Here is a 26,683-nt window from a genome sequence, read left to right as displayed (position 1 = left end):
AGGCCGCGATTCAATCCCGCGTCCTTGGATACAGTAGTCGAGCGCTCTAACCACTGCGCCACCTCGAATTTTTTTTCGTTACTGCCCGACTTTTGCACGACAACACAAACACATACAAGACATCGATTTAATAAGCCTGCCAGGGGCTGGCTTCGTCGTTCTAAAATTCCTTTAGATTCGTCAAAGGTTCTACCTTTGGCAATCACTCAGGATTATCATCGTCAAATTTCACAGTCACGATAAACCAATGAAGAGCCTCGCGGAAAACAATTCGTGCAGGACGCCCATCAGGATCACAGTGATATCCTGCCATGCGTGAATGCCATATACTGTGGAGGCCCATTAGCATGATTGAATCATATGGAAACCCTCCTCATTTTGCGTGGGTAAGTACCGTATTCCGTAAGGATTAATAGGTAAATATTTCTTTATGGTTCTTTGAAGTACGTCCCAAAAATAAACCCCTTCCCAACAGGGAAGAAATACATGATCTATCGTTTCAACAGACCTTTTTCTTGCAAAAACACTTTTACTGGCAAAGTTCCAGTGTGCAACTTAAAAAAGAAAGTTTTAGCCGCTGCCGGTACTTTCATTCTCTGTACCCTCTTCAGTACATTCCTGCCAGGGCCTCCCCTGAATATGGCCCTATAGATGGGCTCCGGAAGAACAACGTCGCACAAATTTTTGTACAACTTTTTCATTTTCATAGTTGATAAATACTCTCTTGAAAATCTTGCAGAAAGAAATCGAACACTTTGAACTACTCTAACGTATCCAAAAATACCTCCCTTGTAACATTCGGTTGGCACAACAAAATCTGGCAATGCACGTCCAAGCCTAATTTGGCAGACAGTGAACAAAAATGGATCATGAATGTCACGCAGGAACAGAAATCTGCTGACAATCGGGAAAGGGCAGATAAGTGTAAAGGAACTGGCTTATCAATTTTTGCCAGAGCCACAGTGTGCAACCTCTTCTTCGTTTCTAGGCTGTGGTAGGTGATGCATGCTTTGATTGAGTGTTGCAGAAGTTGCATAGGATATTCGCGGTTTTTGTGTGGGCTTCAAAATGGGAAAGATGCAGCCGCACTAATTTATTCAGAAGTGTCAAGGATGGCGGCGTGGGCTTAGGGCATCTGTTTTTTGCTGCAGATTGTCTGTGCCACCCCAGCGGGGCGAAGCAAAAAAAGGTTTTGGGGTTTAAGCATGGTTTGAACCTACTGACAGACTGAAAGTTGTGCCTCAGCGATAGCCTCTTTAACATACGCTTTGAAATTTGTGATTTTTTTCATAATTTTACAATCGATTCACAGGAAAGGGAAGCCGCAGTATCTGTCAAAGTTGTTCTATGGGCACCTAAACCGCACTGTGAGGGAAAGGAGGAAGTAAAGGTGGAAAGAAAAAGGGTGCCGCAGTGGAGGGCTCCGGTATAATTTTGACCAGCTGGAGGTATTCCGCTCACTGGCATCCCAAAGCACGTGAACATCACTTCGTTTCGCCTCCATTGAAATGCAGCCGCTAGCTGTCGGGATCCAAGGCGTGTACACCGGCACAGTGATCGGGCACATTAACCATTTCGCCACCACTGCGGAGCTCATAATGTTTATTAAGTTAGGTTTTGGGGAGAGGACGGTGCCTTATACATCTGAGTGGACACCACAGAGTTGTGGACACCTATGCCTAACCGGGTCAAGAAAGATGAGCGTCGCAAGAGCTACGTCCGCCACCGAAACGGCGGCAGGTGGAATGAAGGCTTACAATAGGTACAACCACCGGTGGGCTCCCATTCCAAGCCCCGTAAGGTGAGGAGCAGCCACCCTCCGCCACTTCCCGCGCAGTGTGTCCGACTTTCAAGGCTGTTCAGGTGACATCGCACAACCTAGAGCAGCCACTCGGTTTAAGTTAGGTTCACACGAAATTGTGGTCACCCACACTTAATTACGCCAAGGCCATTCGAAGAGCAAATACAGTGACGAACGAAGACCTGCTATACCTGCCATAGTGAAGGATTCGCTTCTATTGTAAATTGGTTTATAAGAAGTGAAAGCTTCTGTGTCTGTCAAGGTCACTTGAAGGTGAAAAGCGTGCATCCCGATGGCTCGAATTAACTTCCGCAGTGAAGCTTTCGCTTGAAAACATATCCTACTACTGCTTTGCTTGCCCTTGCCATTATGAGAACATGGTTTTTGTAGAAGTCGCTGCATTAGCAGAAGCTAAGAGCTAGGTAATCGAAGCCACATTGTATTCAAAGCGTGAACACATCACACGAACACTAAGCAGCGAAGGCAGATCTGACAGGGAATGCAAAAGGATGCGGACATCTCGAAGCAGTATATTCGTGGGCGGGCGACCAGCTATGGCGGAAAGCGCAGCTAACACTGTCGTTGTCCATGCGCACGGGGCCTCCGACGTCGTCGGGGGCGTGACACTGAAGAACGAGAAAAGACGGCATATCGCTCTTAATGTCATGATGTCAGCGGCATGCCGCAATTCTTGCAGCACTCTTAGGCCTTTCTACACGTTTTGGCTATATGACTATTCCAAGAAAGAGATGTCAGCACACTCACCTTGCGCACCGCCTCACGCATGTCGGGGTGGACGCGGCTGAAGAAGCTGCAGCCTTCGTCGTCGGCGTAAAACACTTTGATCTCTTTGAGATCAACCTGGAAACAGAGTGTGGTAGGTCCTAGAGTTAGTCATCATCATCATCATCATCATCATCATCATCATCATCAGCCTGATTATACCCAATGCAGGGCGAAGGCCTCTCCCATATCTCTCCACTTAACCCGGTTAGTGCCGGGTGATAAAAAATAAAGTTATTACAAGTATTGCGTGGTATAAATTCAAATTCGAGATGCATATGCATTCCGCTCATGGTTACTTGGCTCACAAACCGTCATGCTTTAAAACGATTGGCAATGGCATGTAGTCGTTAGCGGTCATCGTTTGCGAAGCCTAATCGATCGTTGCCTAAAAAATTCAGCTTCACGGAGATAATTGACGATAAATGGGATAAACTGCGGCGTTAATACGCGGTAAATGGGGCACATCACTCTCGTTTTGCTTTTGCTTATTGTAGTGCCTGACCCACTCTCTTTCCTAAACTATGGAAGACAACAACAAAATATGCATTATATTGCGAGAGATGAAGCCGCCATTACGTTTTCCAGGAATCGCAGAGAATGGCGTCTCTGTGCAGCGGCAAAAATATGGCACGCCAAAGTAGAAGTTGTTGCGCAGACGAAATAGACGCAAAGGCTATGCGTAAGCAGATTTTGAACTAGAGCTAACTTGGGTATTGCATTCCCTAATTGATAGGAATGAATCGGCAACGTATATCATGCTGTCAGCATTTTGCGATAACGTTTCTATCTATCGAACGAGCTATTGGGCGCGTTTAGTAACAGCGCAATCAAATATCTTGTTATTACCGCAATACTGAAGAGGCATGCAAATTTTCAGTATTGTTAATGAATAAATAAGTGAATCAATTAATTAATATCAGTTCACACCATACCTCAAATCCCCGCTAACAGAACAGTCAAATTCTGAAAGGGACTCTCTCGCAAAGATGTTTCAGAGCCAAAGCAAAATTGCAAGATACATAATTGAATTTCAGATTATTCATTTCAAAATTTCCCTCTCTAGTGACAATAATTACCGCATGATGGACGTGCACAGATGCTAGAACACATATTTCTATAAGAGCACTATATACATTACCACGTGATATTATAACACGCCTCCTTCTTAAGAGATAAACATTTATTGAGAGAAGGCGTTAAATATTCGCCCCGGGTGGGCAGCTGCTTCAGTCCAAAAAGTCGTATACCTCAGTCGCTATTTTTTGTGCTCCCCGGTGCGCACTTTCAAAATCAGCACATGTACACGGGAGCACGGAAATCCACGTACATGTCGAACGTATACTTTTTTAGTGTGGACTTCGCTTTTGGGCGCGCTATAAATGTCCACAAAAAAAAGAGTTCTACTTTGAAAAGCCATTAAAAAAATGGCAGTGCAGTCTGTTCATCTGGGTTTAGAAGCAAAGCGGACAATTGTTGCTTGAGTAAAGTACAATAAAACGACAAAAAGTTAAGTGCAATCATCCCTTCAAATTTTTAAATTTTGACTTTCAGGCGTAACTTTCTGGGCCTTACGCGTTACAGCTTTGAGCGCTATAAGTGGCGCCACCGGGTAAGCGCGACGAAACTTTCCAGTCATCTCTAAGCGGTCTGCGCTGCGTGCATCCTGTTGGTCAGCATGTTATCTCGTTCGGGTCGCTCCAAACTACGCTCGAAGGTGGCACTGTTTACTGTTGCCGTTACAGTTGCCACAATAGCTACAGAAATGTTGCTGGGTAGACCCCGAAAATTAGGTGGGTTTCAGCTTGTAAGAAAGACGCGGAGTTTAAAAAGTAAAATGCAAGCTTCTGGTCGGCAAGCGAGTTGGAAGGAACTTTGTTTCGGCGAATTCGTGCCTTGTGCCGCACACGCACATAGCAGACACCTGCACCATGTGTGTGCTACAAAATAAAACAAACGAAAAGCGAAGACAGCCGCTGCCTGTTCTTGCGGTCTGGTCGAAGGCGCGATTTCTTGAGCTTTAAGCACAGCGCGCCAAAAATTCTGCTGACGGCTTTTGGTTTTCTTCATTGTTATTTTTTTAATGTGATTTGGGCACCCAAGCACTATGCCATCTAAGGGCTGAAACGTGGAGGCCGACGAAAAGGGATCTTCTTAATGTTGAGTACAACGCAGAGAACTATGGAAGGGAAATGTAAGGTGTAACATCGAGATAGAACACATGCTGAATGGGTCAGAGAAATACCTTCAGCTAATGAGATTCTAATGAAAATCGTGATGAAGACATGGGCATGGGTAGGACGAGTAGTGTGAATAGAGGATAACCGACGGCATCTGTAGGTAACAAGCCGAATTCCAAGAGAAGGAAAGCGTAGAGGCACCAGAAAGTTTGGAGGGCGGATGAGGTTTACAGGTTCGCAGGGGACATGGGAATTCAGCTAGCAAAGGACAGGGTTACTCGGTGGAATACGAAAAAGGCATTCGCGTTTCACTGGATACAGTCCGGCTGATAATGATTGTTTCTATGTCACTGTCAATTTAAGTAGATGAATAGAATTAAATAAACAAGTGTGCAATACTATATTTGACCTTCCTCTGGAAATGAAACCGAGAGTTTGACGAAACCTCGTCTGGTCGGAATATTAAACGTAACATTTTCGACGCAGACCAAGAACACAAAAGAAAAAGCCAAACACGATGCTTTGGTTTTCTTACAGGAGCCTTGGTCAAAGTAAAAAATTGGGAAGCGAAGTCACGAGGTTATGTATGCTTAAAAAGGGGGCGCAGGAAGCGTGCGTAAGTAGCTGTCAGATTATCACAGTTTCGATTCAAGGTGTGACTGCTCGTTTGTATCGTCAAACACTCCAGGTGAAGGCGATGGAATTTTCTTTTTTCAATTGCAAGAGCATGTGTTTTGCTTCAATCCATAACGAACTGTTCCGATACGAAGTGCTCGGCGATAGCACTGGAGGCCAACTTTTGTTTTGTTGCGAAAGCAACACTACGCCAGCCACTCCGGCTCTTCACCGTGGCCGCAACTCCGCCGTGGCGCCGACTCAACGAATGACCTTGAACCAAGAACAAGAAGAAGAGGAAGACCAAGAGGAAACTGCTGGTGACAACTCGGTAGTTGCTACCCTGGTAGAGACGAACGAACACAGCGAGTTGCCCGCACCGAAAGCTCTCGCTCCACGCCAGGTTCAGCAGAGTTCAACCCCTCTATTTTTTGACGTCATCTTTATGATCTCTTGGGCGGCTTTCAATGTTGCCAGCTCCGTCAATATAAACACAGTCTCAGTCAGAGCAGGGAATGCTGTAAACCACGCCGGGATGTTTTTTTCTTTCGGAAGAACGTTCTTTACTTTGACCAAAGCATGTCGCAATTTTCGTAATGGAGCAATGTCGCAAGGAGCGCAGCATGCGTACCAACGCATTGTTCATTCCAGGGGTATATTGAGTAGTGGCACATTTAAGAGGGGAAGACGACACTGCAGTTTCATGGGCTGATCGACAAAGCGATTTTTAGACCGAAGCCACAAAAGATGTCGGGTAGTTGTGTGAAAGTTCTTGTCGCACCACGTCAACGCCATTTGCCTCGTCTTTGGGAGAACTGCATATGCGTTTGCTTCCATTTAATAGGGTTGCAGCAACTGACCTCTAATGTGAGGCTCGATGCACAAATTTAAATCTAAGGTAATGTCCTGTATGGGTAGGTTTACTGTAAACGCTAAATGATATTTTGCAATATCGCGTTTTACCAAGACGTCATGTTAGGTTTTTTTTTTCTTTTGTGGGTTTGGTCGTTGTCAACAATGTCCCATTTAATTGGTCTTCCTCTCAGACTGGTCTTCCTCGCAGCGCCCGTCAATGGGAGGACGCCTAAGACGCACACACACTCGCGCCCACGCACACACACTCGCGCCCACGCACACACACTCGCGCCCACGCACACACACACAAGCACCCACGCACGCGCACTGGTTGTATCTGCAGATATATCTGGGGCGCCAGTCCGGCGTGTTACTTTGGTGCTCGGCTGCCCAGCCGTTTTTATTTTTCGCTCGGTACGTCGATACGGGTAGTGCGTAGTTAGAGCTGTGAGACGCGTGCTGTTCTGTGGTTTTCGGATTATCGATAATGTTGTTACAGAGCGGCTAGCCGATAAAAACAGAACAAAGAACAAAGAGATGTGCGATGACCGTGAGATGACGTTTAATGAATCACGGCGGACCTAGCGCGAGCGCTTCTGCCTGCGCCACTGGCCGCTTCTTCCACGTTCGTAACATTATGCAGGGCCACCGAGCGATCATCTCGATCGGGGACGAGGAAATTTGCCGATGTTGATGAGTCGATGGCATGAAAGTGGTTGTATCTGGATGGCTGAAGAAGATGAGAACGGCTTGTCGGCAAGATGATTCCCGATGAAGGAGGAGGAAAAACTCTTATTTAAGCCCAACAACGGGGCACTGGTGATTAAGTGGTCGAGTCCTTTTCAGGCAAGCTCCTCAGTTCAGGATGCCGGCAGTCGCTGCTATCCTGCGCGCCCGCTCGATCAGCCGTTGCTGATCTTGCAGCTGTGGGCTAGACTGAACAGATTCCCAAGAGGAGTCGGTGGGGTGGGAATTGGGCGGGAAGCCTTGCAGCTTTAGACACGTCCATGAGTGTTATATAGGGTTGGTTTGGTGCTACCGCATGATTGGCAAATCGAAGGGTACTGAGAGAGAAAGAAAAGGTGTTTGTGGTAGAGGTTCGGGAATGTGCGTGAAGTTCTCGCCAGGCAGCGGCATCTGATTTGGAGAGGAAGTTTTGTGGTGCGAGAATTGTCCTTCGTTGTTGTAAGTCTGTACGTGAATGGTTCTGTGGTGATTGACAGCTGAGAGCTTGATGGTGTCCTCTGAGCATCTTCCTCTCCGGTTTACGTATTAGCTGGTATTCGGCCGTCTTCCGTCTTCCCTCCTAGTGCCCGGCAAGTTAGTTCGCGGGCGAACGCGTGGGCGCGCTCGTTGCCAGAAAGGAATGCATGTCCTGGTGCCCAAAGTATCCGAATAAGCGGCGTGTGCGTCTTTTCTTTGCCCTGACGAAGGATTTTGTTGGTTTTGGGAGACAGCAGACCGGTTGAGAAGGCTCGGCATGCTGCCTGTGAGTCTGTGATAATAGTGCAGGTTTTCAAGTGTTTGTCCAGGGGGTTGGATGAGATGTATCGGATAGCGGGGGCTAAGGCTGTCTCTTCCGCCATTCTGATAGAGGTCGTAGGGATGGAGACGGGAGGACCGGAGCGCAGACGGTCCGCGCGCATCAGCACTACCTGTTCCCCACGTGACATCGACGTCACTGCTCTGAGCGACGGCATGGCCGTACGGGGCTCCGGATCGCGGAGCGGACTAAATATGCTGAGCACCGTTTTCAATCTGCACGGACCGAGATTTTTTTTTGCTCTTTCTGCTTTATCGTTGCTACCTCCGCGCTGCTATGCCAGCGCTTTTCATCTTGTACTCAGTTCGAGCGGGTATTGCTTGTTGTGCATGCGCTGCGTCGTTCGCTCTGTGTTCGCAGCAGTGCATGGTTTTTTGTGTTTGTGCTTGTGGGTGTGCCAGAGTTGTAGCTTTACTCGGTTTCTAGTGCTTATTATGGGTGAAGTAGCGAAAAAATCTCTCAGTGATGAAGCGACAGTAACGTTTCTAGCGCTCGTAGAGAGCTGCCCACCGATATGGAATATTGGAGATGCTTGCAATAAAAAACGCTCGCAATAAATGAACGCTTTTTCGGTTCCTCGTCGTCCTCGCCTACTTCACGTAGAACAGCCAGAGCAGCGAGACGACGGTTTCGCTCGGCGTCCATGTTTAAACTCTCGATAGAAAGGTTTTCGCCAGCGCGCCACCAGCGCTGGGGAGGAGGGTACACGCGTATGGCCCGCTGGCTTCGTGTGAATGATCGACGGCCGGATTGACGTGCGAACGCGTGGTCACGTGGCACCAGATCCGTGCTGACGCACGCAGACCATCCGCACTCCGGTCCTTTCGTCTGAACCCACCTTTACTTATACCTGACCGCCACCGTTCGTGACGGCCACGCTCGCGGCTGGTTTGTCGGGGTAATTTGTTGCGTCAGTGTATACTACGAATTCGTTATTTCTCAATGTACGTTGAAGTGGTGTACTCGGGCCTGCCGCCGGCCCACGTTAAGGTCCGGATGCATGTTTTTCCGGATTGGAGCAACTTGGATTTTTGCTCTCACTAAGGGGTCCATGTGCTCCGGATCTTGTGCTAAGGGGGTTCTGGGGACAGGATACCCGAGTATCGCGAGTAGGGCCCGTCCGGTGAGTGTACTACGTAGCCTAGTTACCTGTCCTACCCGCTGTGCTTCAATTAATTCTTCCGCTGTATTTGGATTCCTAAGTGAAGAAGGCGTTTAGTGACAACGTGGGGAGGGACGCCCAGTGCCGTCTTTACCGCCGACCGTAGTGCCGCGCTAAGTTTTTCTAGTTCGGCCCGATTGAGGTGATGGTACGGCAGATAGTACGTGAGGCGACTGATGATGAGCGCTTGTACTAGGCGCAGCGTGTCCCTCTCCTTACGATCACTTCGTCGGTTTCAAACCCGTCTTATCACGTGCGAGACATGAGACTTTTTTACTGAGATGTACTGTGTGTGTTGCTTTACCATTAGATTGGAGGTGTAGCTCCACCCCTCGAAGCCTCTCCAGTTGTGGTATTGGCTCCGCCTTCAGAAAACGATCGATCTCAAAAGCTTTTTTCTCCTTTCGTGGCTGGTTTTGCTTATAACCAAGGGTTCGGACTTAGCTGCGCAGGTTAGCCAGCCAGTGGCGGCGTACGTCTAGCTCACGTCGACTGCTTCCTGAAGCACGGCTTGCACTTCGCCGTCAGAGCACCCCGTGACCCAGATTGTGACGTCATACGCGTAGAGAGCATGACGAACCCGAAGGATGTTGTCTAGCAGAGGTGGCAGTTTCACCATCGCCACATTGAAGAAAGTCGGAGAGAGGACCGAGACCTGTGGCGTTACTCGACCTTTAAGAGCGATATTCTCGGAACGCAGTTCGCATATACTCCTATGGTGGCCGTGCGGTCTGCCAGAAATGAACTCATGTAGGTGTACATCCTATTCCCGCAATGGGACGATGCAGGTTGTCAAGGATGAGGTCATGTCCAACGTAATCGAAAGCGCCCTTTAATTCGAGCGCAAGTACCGCCTTCGTTTGCAGCTTGCTAGGATTGTCAATTCCTCTTTCAGTTGCACCATGAAATCTTGTGTTGATAAATTTGGTCGCAAAACCAAACAGCGTGGCCGGGAAGAATTTTCATGCTTCGAGGTAAGGGTGGAGCCGGGCTAGTACGATGTGTTCGCATAGTTTCCCGATACACGAGGTAAGCGAGATTGCCCGAACAGTTACGAGTGAGAGTTGTTTGTCAGGTTTGGGGATGGGCGTAATTTCGGCGTGCTTCCACTCTTCAGAGAGCGCTCCCGTCATCCAGGCTTTCTTGTAGAACGACGTCAGCTGGGAGATTTATTGGTCGTCCAGGTTACTAAGTACCTTGTATTGGATGCCATCCGTACCCGGCGCCGTATTCTTCATGACATTTTGTAAAGCTGCTCGGACTTCAGCCTCTGTTATGTCTGCGTCGAGTGGACTATTCACGTCCTCGTAGGGGTAGTCCTTGTACTGGGGGAGCGGGCAAGAGCTGATGTAGCACTGTTCTATAGTTAGGCGAGAGCACCGTCGTCGTCACACTGTTCGTTGCGCAGGAGCGTACGTATCGCCGTGCTCGTCTCGGATTTGGATTGTTTGGGGTCTAGCAAAGAGCGGAGCAGCGACCACGTACGAGCTATGCTGAGGGTGCCTTGGAGAAGGTCGCAGAAGCGGTAACGGTTGTTATTTGCCAGCTCGGCAGCATAGTTCTCTGCTTCGGCAGTGGTTTGGGTATTCTTCCCTTCAGCCTCCCGTTGTTTCCCGATGAAGCTTCCTCTAGAAACGTGTATATTCCTTTGGTAACGCGTGATAAAATACTTTGTAGTGGAGGCGTACTCCGTAATAATGTGGCTGGTATGTATGTACACGAAGTGCGCGAAAGCTTTTACAGTGTACCAGGGCACATTAACGTTTGCGGTGAATGCACTTCCAAGGTGAAAATAGTTGTATGGATTGTATGGTGATTTTTAATCGGTTTCAGACCGTTTCTTTGCCGCAAATATAATTCAGTTTTGTTATATGTGGTTGTCCGCCAACTACGAATAATCCCGGATGTCAGCTGCACCTGCTATGCTGGATGCCGTGGTTGGTGCAAACACGTCGCAGCACTAGCAGTGTTACAACCACAGGCACGAGTTTTGCACGGGCCAGTCATGCGCGAGGCGCAGGCCGTCAGCTCAACCATTTCAGGTGGCCCTGAAGGGAATATATCGCTACACACATTTAGTAGTTTTTGCTAGACACACCATATACTATATACATGCTCTCCGGCGCAAAGGCTCTTGCAAAACAAAAGGCTACAACTTTTAAAGCATTACTCAAAGTTTCTAATGCACTGAAATCCACAAAATAACACATGCTGGTCGTTTCATGCTGCTATGCCGCCAGGCAGCCATGAAACCCGGCAACCAGTGCGGCCAGATTAGCAACGGGAAGTTCGCGGCGTGGCTTGGTGATGGCGCTAGTTGTTCAAAGCCAGTGGCTCAACCATACCAGCGCACGAGCCCCATTATGCGAGACTGAAGACCTTCATTATTGAAAGCGAGTCGACTTTAAAAGATACCTGTACCGGCTTTGTAGTTTGAAATACTGAACCCAAAAAGTGCGCTTTAGGTAGCCCGGTATGTTGACTTTACGCCCAGTGTACATTACTAAAATGACATTCCTGTCCATTACCTCACCACGCGAATCAAGAGAACTATATTCTACGTTGTAAACAGCGCAAGTTGTGCCATTAAAGCGGTGCATTTTTTGAATATAGCGGCAAGCCAGCTTGGGGAGCTTCTAAAAAGGTTCTTTTCTGCGTTAAGACGGGGGCTTTTTGTCTGACGAAAAACCTTTGCAAGTCCGCTGGTATCAATAAAATGAAAGGGATGCTACCACGCTGACTCTGCGCCGAGTATAGAGTACTAGCTCAATGAAAACTACATGTTAATGGCACTCACGCGTGCTTATTACAATTTCATAACCCCGCTGCGGTGACTCAATTGTTAAGACGCCCGGATACCCGGGTTCGAACCCGACCAGTGCCGGCTGTTTTTCGATGGAGGTGAAATGGAGAGACGTCCGTGTGCTGTGTGACGTTAGTGCACGTTAGAGATCCCCAGGTGGTCGAAATTACTGCACAGCCCTCCACTACAGTGTTTCTCTTCATCTTACCACTTCCCCTCCAACTTTCCTCCCTTTCCTTGCGGCGCGGCTCAGGTGTATACACGTGTGATACGCGCTATTGCAATGTGCAAGCTCCAATTTCGGAACAACGCCACCTTGAATAATGATAGCCGTAGACCTCGCGCTCTAAAATTAGGAGGACACTTGAGCTACTCCTCAGGAATAGATGTGACAACGCCGTTAACACCGCTTTTTCATCCGCGAGTTTTCGACATTAAGAGACAAGCACAGAGTTTGGAAAGGTGTTTAGCGTCTTTAGCAGGATTGCTTTTTGCGGAAGGGAAAGACAAAGCATCTCTCTTTCTTCTTGGTGTACAGCTAAACTTGCCACGAACAGTAAGTACATCATTGCAGTTACATATATGTCATCGGTTCGAATTTGTATCGTAGACTAGCCTACAAGTTGACACCCAGATGGGTGCTTAGCGGGCAGAATTGTATGGCACCACTCTAAAATCTGCACAATGCACGGCAGCGTCACAACTTTGATTCGACATAACGTGCGCATTTTTTCGGGCACGTTTTTCCTCATTCTTAATTAAAGACCTTGACAGTCGTGACCAGCTCGCACTCACCTTCCTGTCCAGCTGCATTCGCTCCAGCTGCTCGGAAGGCAGCATGACCTTGAGCATGGCCAGCAAGTCGCAGGCGTAGCGCGTCATGGGACCCGTCGAGTAGAGCTTCATGAAGTCATCGTTGAACGGGTGCCGGTGGCCCTCGTACGATAGGATGCCTGCGCAAGAGCAAGGGTGCCTCAGAGCGAAACACCATAGCTGAAAGACATTGGTGCCCATTTCTGATTCGATTATTAGTCTCTTATCTTAAGTTGTTCGTGCAACGTCATTATCTGCGGTAGCTTTCCACTTAACGTGACACATTCTGCTTACCTCTTAAAATATCAACTATAGCTTTTGGGGAGATATTTAATTGTCAGGTAAGGAATGGTTATGCGTATATTGATAGGAATGGTGGAAGAACTTGATAGGCAGCATACAATTTTATTAACATATTCCTGCGCTCGCACGGAGCACTCATAACTTGCACAGAAATCTTATGGGCTGTTGGTTTAGATAATTGCAAGGTTTGGTTTGGTTTAAGGGATTTAACGTCCCAAAAGCGACTCTGGCTATGGGATATCAAGATACTTTGTTGGGCGAGTTGGGAAACATCCATTGCTAATATAAAAAGTGCGAACAGGAAGACATAGGACAAGATAAAAGGAAGCCACAGGACAAGCACTGACTCACAACTCAGCCTACGCCTCAACTCTCAACTCTCGGGCTATGGGGGAAGCGGTAGTGGAGGGCTCCAGAAATTTTTAACAGCTGGGATTCGTTAACGTGCACTGACATTGCTCAGCACACGGGCGCCTTGCCTTCATCGAAAAGCGGTCGCCGTGGCCCGGATTCGATCCCACATCCTTAGCCACACCACCGAGCGTCCTAACCACTGTATCACATGGCGGGTCAAATAATTGTAAAGCATCTTTGGAATATAAGATACAGGTATAAATAAACTGATAGAAATGGTGTAAGCTTCCGATGTGCGCTAAAATTTAATATGTACGATGATATTTTAAAAGCAAATAGGAAAAACGGGTTGTCGATGGAGAATCTGCGCATATATTGATTATTAAAGTGTGTTTACGATACGTGAAAAATTTACGCTGAAAATTTCTTTCCCTTATTGTGCGCACAATTTTTGCATATGGTCCTGTAAAAAGTTACTGTGTCAAGCGGAAGATGAACTGAATCTGTCAAGTTGAAGGCCTCAGATCTCTTCAAGCCGAAATGAGAACACTGCGAGTATTACGTAAGGGGAGAGAAGACTTTACGCTATTTTCTCGTGAGATGTAAGCTTTGCGTAAAATAAACGCTTTACTACATCTACAAATTAGATTTCCGTGGAGGAAAAATAAATAGCTTTAATAAATAAGTAGTTCCTACTTGTCTGATATTCGGCAGGGCTTTCGTGAACCAGACCAATCAAGTCACAGCTCAGCTATTACGTCGAATGTGAGGGGCGACGATGACTGCATTTTAGAGCCTAAAAATAGCGTTTGAAACCATCAACATTAAAGGGGAGCTCTTAAGCACCCATTCACCGCCACATAGCCGTCGGCTTCGACACCACCACCCGACAGAGGCAGAGGCAATGTGTACGTCCGTTCAATGTTATTACCTGAATACGGGAGCATCGACCACCAGGTGGATAAGCGCCATATCACGGACCACGAGGCTCTATCGGAAAACTCACGTGCTCTCTATGAGCAATTAGTTGCAGCTGTCTTCTCCTAGCCTTTTCCGGAGACCAAGCCCCCCTTGTGCTCTTCTGAGCATAGTTATCATCTTCATTTCTTTTTTTTGTAAGGCGATATCAGGCAATAAATAATTAGTCAAATATTAGCTTTCGAGCTGAGTGGTATGCAATATTCACCCATTGATTATTCTACCTGCGTATCAGAATTTTGCTTCCGTTTTTTTTAGGTTCACGCAGCACTGTCCTGTCAAAAAAAAAAATGGAAACACCGGCATCTCTCAATGCAAGTACTTCTGCTTAGAAACTTCCATCGTGCAAAGAATAGTGCAGGCGCCTTGCCAGTATTTGACCAGAAATTAATTTATTGCTTTTTTACACAGCAAGAAGAACAGAAAAACAAAATTGCAATACGGACGAATTATTTCGCCAATCAATTCAGACCTTCCTCTCCCACATAGAAAGAAAGCGGCATAACGTTTCCTTGTTTCCTTTCCTACCCTTTTCTTATCGAAGTGCCGAAGGCGGGAAAAAAAAGCAAATGTTTGACAATGTTAAACCTAGGTAGACAAATTGAAAGGTTAAGGTTATGATCTTGCAATAAAACTTCTAGTTTTTCCGTAATCTGTATGGGATTGTGTGAGACAATGTTCTATATTTGTAGAGATATGTACCAGTACGAATAGAGTTTGTCAAGTGTGTGTAGAAGAAGGAAAGGAGGCATGCGAAGCAGATTAAGAAAACAAGCAGCAGGAGCAGAAGACGCGAGCGCCGCCAGCTCCGCGAGCGCAACGTGCGAAGATGGACGTCACGTGGTTACGATATACGCGCCAACCAATCTACTGAAATCTGGCAATAAAGAATTTGTTTTAAAGAGAGGTAATCAGGAAGTAGGTATGTTGGGTCCGGAATCGTAACAGCCACGTAGAGGGAAGCTGCACAATACTGTACATTGCGTGCATGTGCGTACTCTCGATTGTTTCGCCGCTGTGCTCTGTAATGGGGCGCTTATCAACTTGGCGGCCCACGCTCGCGCCTTCATGTTAAAACAAACTCGGAGGATGCACACCGAAGAATGAAAGAGTGAACCAAGACCCACTGCGATAATAACATTATAATGAGATTCATACAATGATAAAAATATGTTTGAAGAAAGTGGAATGTGATAGTCGACCATGGTGTGAAGTGGCAGGACATGGCATTCCAGTGCTTTCCCACACTAAAGAAGCTCGCCTAACTTTGCTGATGCGTTTTACGTGCGTAAAAAGTGCGGATGCAAAAAGAAGCTTGCTAAGCAGTTTGTCAGTCAGTGTACCTGAGTCGTCTACGACATTCAGTTCACACGCCGGAAGGCGTACATATAGGCCAGACTGGACGCTGTGTCTATGACCGGGAAGGGGATCATTTGAGGACTTTACTGGTGGAGGTGGAAATTTAAATCAGAATGTGCTAACTGCAGACCATGCGAGCCATGACTGAATGAGAAAAAGATAAAGGACGAGCTATATTCACAAGGTTACACATGAAAAAGCTTTTCATATTAGCGATATTTCGGTAAAGCATTTGACGGAACAAATAAAGCACCTTGAGCATGTTTTGTGAATTGGCGGCGTGTATGACGCCGTTTCTGTTACTGCACTTTCCTATATACTTCCAGAAATGCCTGAAAATAAAAGAAATGAGATTTAGTGTTTGCCCTGTCTTTTGGTTCCTTCCGTATGTGTATTTTTGAGCGCTACTTTTCTCCTACAAATATCTATAGATCATCTCGCCCAAATAGACATTTTTTTTTTAAATGTGACTAACGCTTACCAGCACACACCATGTTTTTCACAATGGTCACAATCATTCTCGGCCTCTGGCCCTGTGGTAAGCCGTAGATAGCTGCAGGGCGTAGAGATATAACTCACCGGGTGTCGTCATGTGACCGAACGTGCCACAGTACGTGGAAGGCAGGCGGATGCTGCCTCCGATGTCGGTGCCGACACCCATCAGGGCACCTGCCGCCGATATCAAACTGCCTTCTCCCCCTGCAACCGAAGGAAATAAAGAGAGGCAAAAGAAAGTGTTCTTTAGGCATTGATCTCGGCAACAATTTTCCCATTACAAATGCCAGCTGGGTGGCGTGTCCTCATGTTTAGTATTATAGCAGCATATGCACATGGTTTCCTAGCAAGCACAACTTTCGTACGTCAAATCTGAGCCCGAAACGCACATGGTTTCCTAGCAAGCACAACTTTCGTACGTCAAATCTAAGCCCGAAACTCACATTCTGAGACATCCCTCGTATTTTTAATTATAATGGGGCTGATTGGTTAATTATCCTCTACGTACGTGACATTCAACGACCTGAAGCAGCAGCTGGAAGCAATTCGGTGTGAATTTCCACCTCCTGAGGTTCCCGAATAATCATATCCATCCTACTACACACGTTCGGTGCAGAAAACACGGGATCTGGAGCAGGAATTCACCCCGATCGGTTTCCTGTTCATGAGTGGGAATGCTCCAGTCCCTGAATTGCTGTGATAATAAGTACCAGTCTCGGTTTCAGTTCGGCCTTCACATTGAACTAATAGCTTTTGACCCGCCGATTATATACAATAGTGTTCTCGTAAAGCCGTGAAGGGAATTTGTGAGTGACAACAAGCCTGTGAAATAACCCTTTCGCGAATGTGAACAACACCGGCGGGGAGGCGGAGCAGACGAGGCTCATGTACGCTTCGCGCAATTCCCGGCGGCAGCGCAGCCATATTGTACTAACGCTAACACGCTCCATAATGACTCTCCACTGATTAGTTATCGAGATGTAAAAGTAACGTGAAAAATTCCCTAATGATATAAAGTTCCAGAGCACAGTCTGGAATTCCTGGAGGGAGTATATTTTTGCTGCATATTGCTCTGGTATGCGTCCGCGTGGTACTTTTGACTGCACAGCCATAGAAAATGGGCCCTGAGTATAAGTTCCGAAAAGAGCAAACGCTGATAATCAGGCGATTACTTTCCTACTCTCAATATGCCGATGGGCTTAGCGCAATATTGAATCGAGATGAGGAAAACGTATGCGAACACGCGTGGGAAGCAAGGAAAGCCAAAGGCGCAAACGATGACCACCAATTTATCTTCGTATGCGGAAAATAAGCGTACGTGCCAGCGCATCTAGACTCGCGGAAGGGCTGATTTCTTCAGCTTTGCATTGTATGTTCGCTACTCACTGTGCAGTCATAAAACTAACGACTTCCCTTTCCAGCTTATGATGTACGCGAGTATCGCGTCCAAAAAGGACGCTCTACTGAGATCAATAAAACATTATGTTTGTTTGTTTTTCTAACGCTGTGCGTTGCAATCACCTGAGTACGAGCCCGTCAGTGAGCCGCCTGGGAACGAAACGTTTTTCCAGTCATTGATGCAGCACGGCCATTTTCAGCGAAACTCGCACACATGCAAAAAACGGCTATCAAAAAACGTTTTCAGTCGACTCCCGCAGCGCAGAAAAAGCAGAAAATGAGGAGAGACGCCTCGCCCTAGTGGTCATGCCAGATGTAGGAGACCGAAACTTTCTCTCGAACAGGCGCACTTCACTCTAAAGTGTCGCCCGTTTCGTCACGTGCACGTGATTCAACATTTCATGCCATCACGCGCGGGGTCAGCCTTAATCAGTATGACGTCCTGTAAATCATCTCCCTTCATACTGGGAGCTAGGTATCGATCTTCCCTTCATGCGACAACTGCGTATACAACAACATCAGGCACCTCGACGCTAACGATCTCTGCAATGTTCGCCGGGACCTGCACTTCGCTCGGGACACTGAACATCAATCGGCTTCACGCCATAGCACTTTACCTAGTTGCATAAGGTCGCGTCATTCGGTGCTGTAAGCGTTGGGATTTTGCCTTCTTTAATGATGTAGCAGACACGGGATCTCATTCCACGTTCTGCTCAATAACATTCGCTGAAACCCTACTGCAAATAGGTTTGGTTTGATTTGTGGGGTTTAACTTCCCAAAGCGACTCAGGCTATGAGAGACGCCGTAGTGGAGGACTCCGGTAATTTCGACCACCTGGGGTTCTTTAACGTGCACTGACATCGCACAGCACACGTACTACTGCAAATAGGAGACGCGGTTGTAGCAAGCTGTTGCTATGGCATCGGACGTACTCGAAGGCTGTATACAGGCACTGTCGGCCGCCATTTTCATCATCATCATCATCATAAGCCTTACTATACCACTGCAGGCCGAAGGCCTCTCCCATATTTCTCTAATTAAGCTGGTTCTGTGCTAGCCGCATCCACTTGACCCCTGCGAACTTCTTAACTTAATCCGCCCACCTAATTTTCTGCGGCCTCCTGCTACGCTTTCCTTCCCTTGGAATCCAGTTTGTTGCCCTAAGCGACCATCAGTTATCCTCTCTTCCCACTGCATGTCCTGCCCATTCCCATTTCTTCTTCTTGATTTCCTCTAGAATGTCAGCAACTTGAGTTATTTCCCTGACCCATTCTGCGCACTTCCTATCTCTTAATATTACCCCTACCATTTTTCGTTCTATAGACCTCTGCGTTTACCTCAACTTAGGTAGAACCCTCTTGGCTAGCCTCCACGTTTCAGCCCCATAGGTGAGTACAGGTAAGATTCAACTGTTGTATACTTTCTTCTTGAGCGATACCGATAAGCTGCTAGTCATAATCTGCGAGTGCTTGCCAAATGCGCTCCATCCCAATATTAATCTTGTTATTTCCTTTTCGCGGTCCGGATCTGCGGTTACTACCTTTCCTAAGTAGACATATTCGCCGACTACTTCCAGTACTTCGATACCTAATGTAAACTGTTTCTTCTCGAGGATGTTGAACATTACCTTAGTCTTCTGCATATTAATTTTCAAACCTACCTTTCTTCTTTTCCTGTCTAGGTCACCAATCATTCTTTGCAGTTCATCACCCGAGTTACTTAGCAAGGCAATGTCATCAGCAAATCGCTGATTACTGAGGTGTTCTCCATCTACCCTTATTCCTAACTGCGCCTATTCCAAGACTGAATACTTTCTCTAAGCATGCTGTGAACAGTACTGAGGAGATCGTGTCTCCTTGCCTAACAGCTTGCGTTATGGGAATTTTTTTACTTTCTTTATGCAGAACTATGGTTGCTGTGCAGCCACTATATATATCTTCAGCACTTTCTCGTACGGCTCGTCTACCCTCAGAATTCGCAGTGCCTGCATCACCGCCAAGGTTTCTATTGAGTCAAATGCTTTTTTTGTAACCAATGAATGCTATGTACAAGGGTTGTTTATATTCCGAGCCTATTATTATCACCTGGTTGATGGTATTGATATGATCGATAGTAGAGTACCGTTTCCGAAAACCTACTTGATTCCTTGCTTGATTGCAGTCTAAGGTTGTCCTGATTCTATTAGCGATTACCTTAGTAAATACCTTATACGCGACAGACAGTAAGCTGATTGGTCTGTAATTTTTAAGTTCCTTAGCGTCCCTTTTCTTATGAATCAGGATAATGTTTGCGTTCTTTCATTGTTCTGGTACCGGCGATGACAGCAGGCGCTGCGTATACAGGGTGGCCAGTTTTTATAGAACGATATGCCCCCTCCCCCCCCCCCCCCCCCCCCCCTCCGTTCTTCAACAAATCTATAGTTATCTGATCCTCTCCAGCTGGTTTCCCCCTTTTCATAGTTTTTATTGCTTTCTTAACCTCGTCCTTCGTCCCTGCTGGAACGTCTGACTGTTTTTCCCTACCGCCAGTCCCATCTTACGGTCTTGACTACTTTGGCTACTGTAGAGATCAGTATAGAACTCCTCGGTTACTTTGACTATCTTGTCCATATTCGTGATGACGTCGCCGGTCTTGTCCCTTAGCGCATACACCTGATTTTTGCCAATGCCGAATTTCCTCTTCACCGCTTCTAGGCTTCCCTGGTTCTTTACAGCATGCTCAATTTTCTCCATGTTATACTTCCTTATATCGGCCACCTTGAGCTTATTGATAACTTCTGATATCTCTGCCAATTCTATCTGGTCTGTTGGATTGGAAGCTTTCATACTCTGACGTTTCTCAATCAAATCTTTCGTCTCCAAAGACCGCTTACCGGTATCCTCTCTAACTATCCTACCGCCTATTTTTACAGCGCACTCAGTAATGATATCTCTGAAATTATTGTTTATTGCTTAAAGGGTAATGTTGCTCTCCTCGGTTAGAGCTGAATGTCTATTTTGTAGCGAGATACTGAACTCTTCTGCCCACCCCCTGACCGCTAATTCGTTGATGGACTGCTTTCGTACTAATCTGTGGCGGTCCTTCTTCAGATTTAGGCTAATTCGGGACCCCACCATCCTATGGTCACTGCATCGCACTTTCCCGATTACCTCTACGTCTTGCATAATGGCGGGGGTTGACCACAGTATGAAGTCAATTTCATTTTTAGTCTCCCCTTTAGGCCTTTTGAATTCCATTTCTGGTTCTTACGTTTGCAAGGTATTCATGAGTCTTAAGTTATTGCGCTTTATAAACTCAACTTCTAACTCCCACCCGCTATTCCTAGACCCAGTGCCATACTCACCTACTGCCTGGTCTCCTGACTGCTTTTTCCCTACCTTGGCATTGAAGTCACCCATTAGAACAGTATACTGCGTCTTTTCTTTTTGCATTGACGATCCTACATCTTCATAGAAGCTCTCAACTGCCTGGTCACCATAGCTACTTGTAGGCGCATAGGCCTGTACGACCTTCAGTTTACATCGCTTATTAAGCGTAATTACGATGCCGGCCACCCTCTCATTAATACTGTAGAATTAATTTATATTACCCGCTATAACTTACTGACAAGGAAACCTACTCCTAGTTCTCGCCTCTCCGGTGAACCTCGATAACACAGTACGTGCCCATCCCTCAGTACAGTATATGCCTCATTCAGCCTCCTAACCTCACTAAGCCCTATGACATCCCAGTTCATACCCTCTAGTTCCTCTAACAGCACTGATAAACTAGCTTCACTAGCTAGGGTTATAGCGTTAAACTTTGCCAGGGTCAGTTTCCAATGGCGGCCTGTCCAGCCATAGAGTTTCTTACTCTTACCTAGAGGGAAAGTTGTGCTGCCGTCTAAGGGAGTTTACATGGCGTTTCCAGACGACCAGTTCAGCCACCATGGGAGCTCAAAGCATCATGGGCCGGAGAGCTACCGAGTGCAGAACTACAACTTTTGGCCAAAACTAATGCAAAAATAAACGTTGTTCTACAGTAAATAATGTCTTAAGATTGAATATCGTGACTATAAATTTCAAAAAGAGAGAGAAAGAGCATGCCAGTGTGAGATTTATCCAATATAAGCGATGGCTCTTTCTCCTATTGGCTTAGTTTTGAGCAGCATAAATACCAATATTTCGCACTTAATAGGGAAACTTTTAAATAAAAAACGTTATAAACAAAACATTTCGGGAAACAAAAACCATTTATTGGCGACGTCTTGTTTTGCGCCTTCGCTACTATGGCTTTCGCGGTCTATGTACGCACCTTCAGATGATGATGATGATGATGATGACGAAAAAGGAACATCGCAGTAATGCCACTCCACGTACTCGAGAAAAACCGACTGTCCCTCAACAAGTAGCACACCGGCCCAAGATTCTTAGCGCGCCCATGGTGGCTGAAGTGCAGCGCCCTCAGCTTTCCCTCTAGTTAGTGTAAGAAACTCTATGTGTCCAGCGGAGCCAGGAATTCTTTAGCACCTCCTGCTGCGTCACGACCGCCGCCGTGGTCAGTTGTTCCGCAGCCGCTGGTGACTGAGGGCCGGGGTTTTATAAGACTAATCATGGGAGACACTGCTTATGTTATGTGTTGCTCATGAAACGTGATTTAGTGCGAAAAGTCCGCTGTTGAAACGGACCAGCACGTGCGCGTTTCTCACTGAGGCTTCGACGCGCCGAGCACCAGCCGCCGATTTCTCGCTGGATGTGATTTGGCAAGGCTACGGTGCGTCGACGTTCCGTCGCACCGCACAAAGGTCGCAGGAAAAAATTCGCTACATGTGGGGGGCCCGTTAGACATTACATAATCCGGCCGTGAATAAAGAAGCTGTACTTTTTTTTTAGTCCGTAAACTTATCCCTCTTAGCAGATACAGTAGTGGACACGAAGACTGATCCATGCCGATTGAACAGATGCTGTCGTTAGAATAAAGAAACTCAGGCATCAGGGAATGCCGACTCACTCTGTGTAATGTTTCCCCTTTCATCCGTCCACATTGTATGTGCGGACTCTGAAAGGCTTTCGCTGCATCATTCTATTACCGGTGAACACCACAAGAAGTATAATATATACAAGCTAGTTTCTCTGGTACAGCTTAGATTGTGCAGCGTGGATTGCTGTAACTAGTGCTCACAAGGCTGGATTACCTAAGGTTCAAAGGGCTCAAATGAACCGGGCCCTTTGTTCTCAGGGAGCCTCCTAGACGTGAAACAAAGTCACAAATTTCGAGCATTGATCCACAAAATAGGTAAATCGTTTTCTTCTTCATTTCCCATGACCAAAAGTAGACCTTATGTAATGCTATGCTGAATGCTTCAAATCCTGGTCGCCGCGTTATGTGCTTAATTCCAAAGCTAGCCTTATATCACACCAGGCAAGATACAAAACTTTGTACTTGCCCAAAAGGATGATAAAAATATTCAAAACAGGTTTAGCTGGTTCTAACTGGTTTCATTTGGTTTCAGCGGCATGGTCCCAGCTGATACTCAACTAGCATTGATATGTCAGTGCACGGTAAAGAACCCCAGGTGGTCGAAATTTCCGGAGTCCTCCACTACGGCGTCTCTCATAGCCTGACTCGCTTTGGGACGTTAAACCCCAGAAACCAAACCAAACCAAACCGATTCCAGAGGTCTAGCAACTGGAAGTCAGCGGGTCCCAGTTAGTATTATCAACAAGTTCTAGAACCTTTTCAGTTGCAGTCAGCTCATACCAGCTGATAAACAAACTGACCTCTGTCAATACTGCTGTTGAGGTTATTTATGTGTTTTATTCTTTTGGCCGCAAACAGGAAAAGCTGTGACGAAAACAATTAGTCAATTATTTTCGCCGCTCATATCTGACAGTCGCTGCTGTGAGTGGAGACACGAGTTTCAAGCGGTTCAACGTTGAAGATCTTATCAAGAAACTCTTCCAGAAAATGGCTCGAAAACGATTATGGAAACGTAAATGCCTTTACTCACTTGCTTAAAATAAAATTAAAAAAAAAAACAGACATCTTATGCGAATAATTATTGAGCCCTGACTTTGTCATTATATGTATATGCGCCCTATTTAAACATTGAAATCGTGTGAAATATTAAAACTTCTATTTTCTTTATTGTGGAAGCACGCAACGTTTCAGTAAAAAAAAAAAAGGAGGATGCTTAGGCTTTGTATTGTAGACGCGACAGAGCTCTAGTTATCATCCTATTTCTACCAAATGATCACTTTCGTTTCCTCAAATCAGTTCGCTATCGGAAATAGAGCAAGCGCTTTGCTTTCGGGTTTCGTCGCATTCGTTGTTCACTGCGATGCATCGAATTCTGCCAGCCTGTTACAATTATTGGTCAAAGGAGGAGTAATACCTCATTCGCCTCCATGCAATCGAAGGGTGTCAGATCGACTGCATACTTTAGTTTTTGGGCCATTCTCTGTCTGCTTGCGCACGTGTGCCGCATTTTCAGACGTCATGTGTCTGTCGACCCGTCAGGCTGGTTATTGACCCACTACATGTTCTGTTAGCACCAGTTGAAAAAACCTACTGCTAGCGCTCTTTTTATGTGCTTGGACCGGCGCGTTCACGGTAACCGTCTTCCTGTTACGAGGCAAGCGCATCGCTACGGATTTAAAGACGCCGTTCTCACGCGCGGGACGGAAGGAAGCCTCCCGACACACGTTTTTTACCCGCCACCTGCGTTTCAGCTAGTATGTAACGAAGAAGCTGACTTCGTAACAGCGGTCAACCTGGTCGGCCGCAGTGTACCTTCAGCATTGCCTTCAGCCCAGACGTACTTTTCATGTCACACATTTCAACATATTTCCTTTGCTGTGTATACGCATCCCTGAACAGGGTGAACAAGCCTGCGCTAGTGATGGCTCTTTACCTGGAATAAGTGACCTGCCTGGTGTCCGAACCCTCCTTCTGCCGTGTATGTGACTACTGTGACATGCGCCTTATTCTGTACGTCCCGGTGTGAAACGATTCCCGGCGTTTCATATCACCAATTCCCGTGTGATGGGGAATTCCGTTCCAAATAATTTCAGAAAGTCTCATAAACAACCACAGCTAGAGGCTGTAAGGATGACTCACGGCTGGCACTCCCATAATCTCTCATAACGCCCAGTTTACTGCGGCAAACATTAGAGCTCCTCAACTTAACAAAGTTTCGTTCGGGACAATGAAGAACACGATTATGATATATGAGTACCCCATAAAGCTGTGTCGGCTTGTGGCCACAAGCTTAGCCAATCTCAATTTTTTTCCTATTTGCTGCGCGCCAAAAGCGTCATCCAGAGCAAACGCGCCAATGCCCTTCGCACGTGAGTGGCCGTTCAGCCCGCGTTGGACGAGTAGGGTAACAGGGCCATGATTTCGTAGCGGCAGCCGACAGGCAACAACACCACCTTGGGCAGACCGTAAAGAGCGCGCCGCCGGCGCTGCTCTTCCCGCTCTTTCGCCGACCGAGCACAATATGGCGCAATGTCCACTTTACCCCCCCCCCCCCCCTCTTCTTATAAAACCCCTGAATTCTTTTTAAGATTTTTCCTCCTAGTGAAGAGGCGATCAGTGATAGCTGCTCACGAAAAAACTAAAAAGCTCGAATAAGAGACAGACGCGAATGCTTACCGCTGCTGCCACCTGCTGTGCGCCGGGTGTCATGCGGGTTATTGGTGCGGCCGTACAGCTTGTTGAAGGACTCCGTCCAGAGGCACAGCTCAGGTGTATTAGTCGTCGCCACTGGAATGGCGCCCGCATCCCGCAGTCTGCGCACCACCTCAGCGTCGCGGTCGGCTCGCTGGCCCCGCCACGCGGGAAGACCCACGTCCGCCACCAGGCCTGCGATTACAGAGAGAGTACATTATTTCAAAGCAGCATTCAAGTTTCACTTCCACTTCTAGAATGGCAAGATGCGGCAAATCAAGGGCACACCGATATGTCTACAACACTGTTCACAGGCATCGTACACAAGCGAAGGCATTGCTTGTGAACGTGCACCACGCAAGCGCACCAGAAAGGGAATTGAACGAAGTTAGGAAGCTAGTAGACACACTGACGGGCAACATCAACACTGGCGTTTGTTTTGCGCAGCTTATTTGCAGCGCAACATCGTTTCATGATAGTTACCATGTCTCAGAGTCAGTTTACTAACGCAATTCAGCGCCACTGTATCGCTGGATCAATGGCTTCAGTGTAGCCCGCAGGGCACTTTTTCACAGCCCTCATATAAATTGGCGGTAGTGGTAACTACATTTATTAGCTATATAAGAGCCAGGAGGTATGTTTGAATCAGCCCATAAGGGGCCAGTCCTTACGAGCACTAGGCAGAGGTCCCTAGTTTGGTACCCCAGTGGTGGTTGTTCACCAGTTCACCAGACTTTTGCGTCTCAAAGATGCGCTGCGATGGCCTCTGTGGTAGGCCACACAGTGCCAAGAAGGGGGATATAAGCCTAGGCATGGGCCGTAATCAGCACGTGCAAACAGACAATATTAAACCAGCGGGCTCCCAAGTATGCAGCCGATGGCCACAATTCATCCAATGAGTGATGCGTGGGAAGTGCGAAACAGTAGCATTATACATCGGTCGTCTGAAGCGCAGGAAACAATCAGGCCAGTTACAGAAAACTACTTCCCAGATTATCATCCTCCATTCAACAATGCATGAAAAAACCATGAGCCGTCAGCCTGGATCAAGCAGCGACTAGCTGCATCCCGCCCCTGCCAGTAACGCTCACCTTAAAGAAGGTCTGAGCATCGTGATTACGAGTAGCAAACATTCGAGGTGTCTGCATTCCTACCAACGCAACCCTTATGCTGCACCCCGCCCCCCTCCACACACTCTCCCATGCCTTGACAACACATTTCGTTTTTCCAATACGAAACGCCCCAAGTATCTTCTTTGACGCTCCCTGACCCAAAAGAATTTCCTACATGAAGACGACGTTGTTGTAAATGCTATTTCTACGACTTTTACATTGAGGAAACCTTGTTTTACCTTATGCTTTTTGTTGCTGTCTTTGGGTTTGGTTTGGTTTGTTTGTGGTGTTTGACGTCCCAAAGCGACTCACGCTATGAGAGGTACCATTGTGGAGGGCTCCGGAAATTTCGACCGCTTGGGGTCCGTTGACGTGCAATGGCATCGTGCAGCACACGGGCACCTAGCTTTTCGCCCCCATCGAAAAGAGGCCACCGAGGACGGGATTCGATACCCCATCCTTGGGCGGCTGTCCTTTG

At 47.0% G+C, this 26,683-nt stretch overlaps 1 protein-coding gene and 1 long non-coding RNA gene across 3 annotated transcripts in view; one reads left to right on the top strand and one right to left on the bottom strand.

The window, feature by feature from the left end:
- Positions 1-14,842, top strand: part of LOC146194581 (uncharacterized) — a 30,572-nt gene extending 15,730 nt beyond the window's left edge. The window contains exons 3-4 of one of the 2 annotated variants that reach the window (XR_014705888.1): positions 5,302-5,380; positions 14,449-14,842. This is a non-coding gene — a long non-coding RNA (uncharacterized LOC146194581). The remainder of the gene's footprint in view (positions 1-5,301; positions 5,381-14,448) is intronic. The other variant, XR_014705887.1, reaches the window with a different exon arrangement.
- The window catches only part of LOC146194580 (fatty-acid amide hydrolase 2-like), a 113,982-nt gene that overhangs the window by 7,220 nt on the left and 80,079 nt on the right, over positions 1-26,683 (bottom strand). Inside the window, exons 3-6 of the mRNA XM_084597452.1 lie at positions 25,079-25,288; positions 16,129-16,248; positions 12,538-12,695; positions 2,567-2,662 (exon numbers count right to left, since the gene is read on the bottom strand). Coding sequence (XP_084453578.1) covers positions 2,567-2,662; positions 12,538-12,695; positions 16,129-16,248; positions 25,079-25,288 — 584 coding nt within the window. The remainder of the gene's footprint in view (positions 1-2,566; positions 2,663-12,537; positions 12,696-16,128; positions 16,249-25,078; positions 25,289-26,683) is intronic.

The sequence above is a fragment of the Amblyomma maculatum genome, chromosome 3 (assembly GCF_055883805.1).
Source record: "Amblyomma maculatum isolate TAMU_Amacu chromosome 3, ASM5588380v1, whole genome shotgun sequence".
Taxonomy (NCBI): domain Eukaryota; kingdom Metazoa; phylum Arthropoda; class Arachnida; order Ixodida; family Ixodidae; genus Amblyomma; species Amblyomma maculatum.
Note: the sequence above shows the minus strand (reverse complement) of the source record. Positions and strands in the feature narration are given on the sequence as shown.